Here is a 6,906-nt window from a genome sequence, read left to right as displayed (position 1 = left end):
ATTTCAAACAATAGCGGTAAATAAGTACGACAGACTTGTGTTTTCGTGTTTTGGAATAGCGACAGCAAGACAGCGAGCGCAAAAAGGATACCATGATAGACTCATTATCTCATTCTCCGGCGGCTTTATTTATCCGGTGAAATAACACGTTGTATTTATCCGGAGAAGTTGTGTGAGTACCAATAACTTTTCATCTGAAAATGTGAGTCACAGTAGCAAATTATCCGAACGCATTTACTCATATGAGCGATAAATGCAATGCCTGTATCTGACGTTTAAAATACGCTTACTGAGATCTCGCATTTGTATACTACCGCCCTCCCCTTAAGCCCAGAAGCGGTTTGTTTTCCTCCCAATTCGCGGTGCAAACGATTTGTTTTCCTCCCAATTCAAACGTCAAAACGGCACAATATCAACGCAGCTGGATAAGTCTGTAATGCTCAATGAAAATCTAAATCTTGAACAGCGTTTTTCTCGGCTTGCTGTATTTCAATATTCTTATGCTTTAATGGTCAGTAACTTTACTTTGAAGTGTGTATATCTTCCTGCGACGTTGAAATCGACACCTTAGCGAATTATTATCTTCGAACATACTTCATGCCTCTGGCGTACGGCCGATTCACTGCACACCATTTTCAATCTGTGATAAAGTGACAATTCGTTTGCTATATTTCAATCGAATAGACCAAAAGCTGATAACGATGCATAGGATTACACAGGAAACAGAACACAGCTTAGATAAGAAACCATCTCAAACAAAACTATTCATGAAGTTCACTACCGAATGATGGCTTTTATTTGCGTAACGATAGTTTTCAGCGCACCGAACACACTAAGAAATATCACTAGAATTGTAAAAACTTGTATCGCTGTCAAAATTTCCGTTGACGAGTTCTCCTTGAAAATCCGTTTCTTGTAGCCAAACATCAGCGACGCCATGCCGATGACGAAACATGCTAGACCAATCAAGTTGTGGCCAAACTTCAGATAAATTGGTTTAACTCTTTTCCGCAGTTCTGTGGCATACAGAGCACCGATACCGTTGCTCATGCTCACAATCAATAGAATCAGCGCAACTAGCCCGAGGATTGAGTGGGTCTCGTGGAAGTGCGGTTTGTTGTTAATGTCGCGCCAGTAGAACTCCAGCGCTATTCCAACCACAATACAGACACTACCGATCACTTGTAGCACCCAGTGGGCGGTACGACGCTCTGGTTGTCGCAAGACCTTGGACCAGCTGTTTCCCGAGTAGAAGAGTAAAATTGCCTCAGCCATCAGCACGTGGAACTGTGTGGATATAAACGGAGGTTTCAGTACACAAATGGGTAGCTAAATTTGTCTGAGAAACATACACCGAAAACACAGAGAATCACATGCCATGTGAAAACTTTCTCGAATCCGTTTTTCCAGCAGATCCAAGCGGTATATATGAACACAAAGCCGACGAAGATGTGATTAATGGTGTTTAGCAATAGTTGAGCAGTTTCCAGACACACAGATTTTGCCTTTTTACTGTCCGCATTCTTCGAATCAACTGCGAGATTTTCCATTATGTGATCCTGTTAGGGGGTTAAATTTTTTAGCGCTTCAGAACTGTATGCACTATGGTACTGGAATGAAAGCTTGTCGAGCACAGAATTCTTCGTATATGAACGTGATTAATGAGATGCGACACCGAGAACTAGCTTCGCTCTGAAAAATCCCCACGCCTGTACGCCCTCTTTTTGTTCAGTTTTCATTGGTTCGCCGAAGACCGAGTGAGGGCACGAAAAAAGTTGGTACATTGGCTTTTGCTTCAATGTTTATTTTAATAAGACTTTCGTGATAACAGTTTTAAACTAAATAGATAACCTCCTACGGAGGGACAATCGCTCTACAAGGAATACATTTGGATCTTTCATCGTTAGGTTGTAGTGGTGGATTGCTTAACCTTTACAGTACTTTTTCTGAAAACTTTATTTTAATTTTGCTCTCATTTCGTCAATTTTTGACCGGTTTCGGTGGAACCGGCTCTAACAGATCTGGAATTCAGTCCAACGTTCAAATCCGTTGACTGGTTCCAGAATTATTCGGAAAACACCGTGGGGAATATCCGACATCCAAGTGGGGTGACGGACTAATTTTGAAGAAACGTTATAAATAAATGTTGATAGAATTTTTTGAATTGGCCTACATATAACTATTTTCCATTGATCCTTTACATGAGTTTAACCAATCTTGGGCACTGGAAAACTATTCCGAGAGCAGCGGGTGGTCAGCAAAAGCCGGGAATTGATGATTGACGCCATTTTGAAAACCAAAAGTTTGGTCGCAATATTCGCAAATTTTACGAAATCGTTTTTTTTCAAAAATTTACGAACAGTTTTTTGTACGTTAACAATATTTCTCGTAGGAATGACATTTCGCAACGCTCGGACAATAATGTGGCGGCACAGTGGGTAAGTTTCTGGTCTCGTGGTCTAGCCATGCCCAGGAAGGATTTTCAGTGTGATTGGCACCAGCCATATATGTTACGAACTCTGTTACAATAGAAGGTAAAAGTTCTGGAAATGAATCGTAGTGCCAAGGTCTTTTTGGTAAAATAGGTGTTAATATTCGTGGCTTTAAACGCGAAAGATGTGATCGTTTTGAATAACTTTGAAATGGTTAATTAAAGCAATGTACTATCTTCGGAAGACTTCATGATAATAGGACGTCCTTTCTTTTTAAGTAAAAATTTTGATTAATGGAATGATGTAAAATTTATTTCTCGTATAATTCGATATAGTGACTTGGTCTATTTTACAAAGTTGCAGTAAATTCCTCTGCTAGAAACTTTGCCGAAGATGGTAATATCGTATCATTAACCCTTAAAAAGGCAAGCCAAAAACGTGACTTCAAGAAGCATCGCTCCTAAGCCCTAGTGAATTTGCTTGAGCTTGTGCAACCACTTCTGGCTGCTACTCCGTTATCGATCTGGACTAGCTGAAGTTGCACAGGGAATCAGTCGACAATTATGCTTGGGAGTAGCGAAACATCTTTGTGCAACTCCTGGCAATTCTAAAGTGTTTACTGACAAAACCGGTACCTGCCAGGCCCAAATGTAGATCGCGGAAGGTAAAGCAAGCGAAGTTAGTTAGTACTGCGCGCTCCACAAGTATCACGGGAGGATATTTGTTAGTAAGTATAGAGAGACGCAATTCTTCACCAGAGAGGTGACTTCACTATCTGGTCAAGATATCGACGTATCAACTGAAGGACCAGGGACCAACGGCTTTACATCCCTTCCGAAGGAAGACGTAACTACAGGTTTCTTAACCTCAGAAAAATCTCAACGACCTCGGTTGGGATTGAGCCCAGACCAACTGATGGGTGGCGGTCATACTTACCACTCAACCACCGGAGCCGTCTCATCGCTCCTAAGCCCCAGTGAAATTACAAACCTTTTTTGTCGTTTTATCAGGAAGGGAATTGAAAGCTTAATCATTACCTTACCTTACCGTTCAGGCTAGAGCCTTGTTGTCTCTTGCTGTATGCAGAAGCCGTCTCCACTCCACTCGATCCATTGCTGCCGGTCGCCAGCCTCGCAGGCTTCGAAGGGTCCGCAGGTCTTCCTCTATCTGGTCGATCCACCGTGCTCGCTTCTTGTTCCTGTAGGGTCACCCTCAAGAACCATCTTCACCGGGTCGTCATCCGACATTCTTAGCCCACCGCAAACGTCCTATTTTTGCGCTATGCGCGATGGATGGTTGTTCCAGCAGCTGATGCAACTCATGGTTCATTTGCCTGCGCCACGTTCTGTCTTCCATCTGCACGCCACCATAGATGGTACCTTTCGTTCGAAAACTCCGAGGGTACGTTGGCCGTAGAGGACCACCGGTCTAATTAGCGTCTTGTAGACAATCAACTTCGTGCGGCGGCGAATTTTCTTCGACCGGAGTAGGCACGATTTTCTGCCAAGATCCGTCTCTGAATTTCTCTGCTGATATCATTGTCGGCGGTTACCAGTGAGCCCAAACGGCAAGTCTAATCCTGCTGGCTTCAGTCTTCAGTCTGATGTACGTTTCCGACATCGCCTCAAAGTTCCGTGCCATTATGTCACTGTCATCGGCGAAGCCAAGAAGCTGGGCGGACTTCCTGAAGATTATGCCACTCGTGTCTATCCCTGCTCTCCTTATTACACCTTCTAACGCAACGTTGAACAGCAGGCACGATAGACCGTCACCTTGCCGTAACCGTCTTCGAGATTCAAAGAGACTCGAGAGTGTCCCTGATACTCGAACAATGCTCATCACCCGATCCATCGTTGTTTTGACTAATCGTGTTAGCCTGTCCGAAAAAAACCGTACTCTTGCATTATCTGCCATAGCTAATCTCGATCGATTGTGTCATATGCCGATTTAAAATCGATGAACAAATGATGTGTGGGCACGTTGTATTCGCGGCACTTCTGCAGAACCTGCCAAATCGCAAATATTTGGTCCGTGGTGGCGCGGGAACCCATGAACCCCGCTTGGGGGTGCCCCACAAACTCCCTTGCAAATTATGACAATTGACGGCAAAGAATTTGGGAGAGGATCTTGTAGGCGGCGCTAAGTACCTAATGTGATCGCGCGGTAGTTGCAGCAATCCAACTTGTCATTCTTTTTGTAGATTGGGCAAACGACACCCTCCATCCACTCCTCCAGAAGAGTCTCCTCCCAAATTTTGGCGATTACCCAGTGCAGCGCTCTAGCCAGTGTTTCACCACCGTATTTGAATATCTCGCTGGGTAGTTCATCTACACCGGCAGCTTTGTTGTTTTTCAGCCGACCGATCTCCTCCTTGACTTCTTAGAGATCAGGGGCCGGCGGCTTATCGTCTTCTACGCGTGCTCCAAGATCTGTTTGCAATACCGCCTTCGTCCTCTTCAGCTTCACCTTTGACTTGCTCGTTATAGTGCTGCTGCCACCTCTCAAACTTAATCATTATTATTCCTAATTACAAATTCATTAAAACAAAAGGATTGCAACCCGCCGGGCCTCTGAGACTCCGTGCTTTTTGAGGATTAACAAACTTTGATATATAGAGACTTATTTGAGACCACACCGAAAAAATCTTTTTTTTTTCGTTATAACTTTTTTTCGTGATGTTTTAGAAGTTCAAAATGTTCGACAAAACTGTCACAATTAATGAAATACAAAAGTTTGTTGAACAAAGCAACTTAATATGTTGAACAATTTTTGAGATATTTACGTTTTCGTTTTTTTTAAACGGCTCACTTTGCACTCAAATAACTCATTAATAGGCGAAAACGGGCAAACTTCTCAGTACGAATAATAAAAGTAGCAGAAAATACTACAAGATTTTCCACAAATCATTTGTATCCAGTTGAATCCATGGCTCCAATCCAATCCATGCAGCTAGATTAAAAAAATATGAATTTTTGGTCCAAAATCTTGATATGAAACATATTTGGCGAACCTAAAGAAATGAAGTGGTCGTATCTTCGACAAAGTTTTGAAAAATACTCTCACAAGAAACATTGCCGAAAACCCTCGCTTTCTATCTGCACTGTTTTTTTTAGATACTATGTATTTTTTCAATGGTGCAGAGGGTAATGCGCTGGTTTTATAATCCAGTTTGGCGTCAAATTATTTGATTCCATCTGGAACCGGTGCCGGAATGGCCATACCGAGGTTGAGGGAGTTGTGGGAGTGTAGGATTTATAGAACTTCGCATTTCGTTGTATAAATCTATGAGTCCAAAAAGCCGGAATGATTTCGCTACAAATGTAACTTTGTTTTGTGAATACCAAATTGAATAATAACCAGCAGAGCAATCATTAAAAAGAAGTTTATCGTTGGATTGCTTTGAGTATTATTTCATTATTTGTTCAGCGTTAAAATCATCGATTATAAAGAATTCCGACCGATTTCTAACCGTTTTTGTAAGTCTTCTCTCAAGAAATTAGTTAGCTCGCCAGTGTATTTAAAAGGCAAATATACTGCAGCAACAAAAAATGACACCAAGATCGGTTCGATACCCAAACTGATCACCTTGGTGTTAAGAGACGGCAAGACGCGATGTTTGATTCTGCGATTTACCGCAATTTCCATCACTCCGCCGAACGATTCGATTAAATCGATGAATAGCAAAATTAGAGTTACTCTTGAATTTCATATTTGGCTTTAAAAAAGTTGCGGTCACAACGGCTATGTACACGTTATGTATCCTCAAGAAGTTAAAAAAATTGTCTTCGCACGTTTTTAATGAACAACCATCCAGAATAACAAATCCAAATTATTATTCAAAGTTATTATTAAATTTTAAATTCATTACAATTTTGTTAGCAAATTTCCATCCAGTTTGAAAAGTTTCAAAGATGGAAGTAGAATGGAGCACTGCAGTCATCAATCGAAACATTGATTGTTGCAAAAAAAATTCCTTCCGTTTGCTAAATAGATCCATTGGAGCATAGAAAGCGTTGTGTGGAGATGAATTTGGAGGTGTGGTAATCATCGTTCTTTTAGCCGTGTTGTCTGTCATTGAAGCATAAGATGACCATTGTAAGATGGTGTGACGGAGATAGAAGTTCCTATTATATGTAGAGAAATTGTAGTTCTATTTTGAGATTCACACGTTTAAACATGTTTGGCTGAAAGGTCTCTGATGAAGTAGGTAATTTTATAATTTACCTATTTTATCTTCATTAATTATAGAATTTATAATTTTTTCTCGAATTGGGCATGTCTAGAAATTCGAAAAACAGAGTAGGCTTTGGCGAAAGACGGACGCGTTTTCACAATCTGTCGGGTATTTTTCCTTTATAAAATTCAGTCCTTGCAGTTTTGAAAAGTATTTATTCATTGTGTGAAGGCCGAGAATTGCCAAATCATTGTTTGAACTGAGTTTGCAGTTATGGTTGACGGAAGCCGGCAGTGGTGA

General features: G+C 41.3%; 1 protein-coding gene across 1 annotated transcript; it reads right to left on the bottom strand.

The window, feature by feature from the left end:
* Positions 1 to 777: 777 nt before the first annotated feature.
* On the bottom strand, positions 778 to 1,570 carry LOC131679151 (transmembrane reductase CYB561D2-like). The gene is made up of 2 exons (XM_058959780.1): positions 1,353 to 1,570; positions 778 to 1,287 (listed from the first exon to the last, which is right to left on the bottom strand). Exons 1-2 carry the CDS (start codon positions 1,548 to 1,550, stop codon positions 778 to 780), a joined length of 708 nt encoding a protein of 235 aa, XP_058815763.1. The 5' UTR covers positions 1,551 to 1,570.
* Between the last annotated feature and the right edge of the window lie 5,336 nt (positions 1,571 to 6,906).

This window comes from Topomyia yanbarensis, chromosome 2 (assembly GCF_030247195.1).
Source record: "Topomyia yanbarensis strain Yona2022 chromosome 2, ASM3024719v1, whole genome shotgun sequence".
Taxonomy (NCBI): domain Eukaryota; kingdom Metazoa; phylum Arthropoda; class Insecta; order Diptera; family Culicidae; genus Topomyia; species Topomyia yanbarensis.
This window is presented reverse-complemented; position numbering and strand designations above follow the sequence as displayed.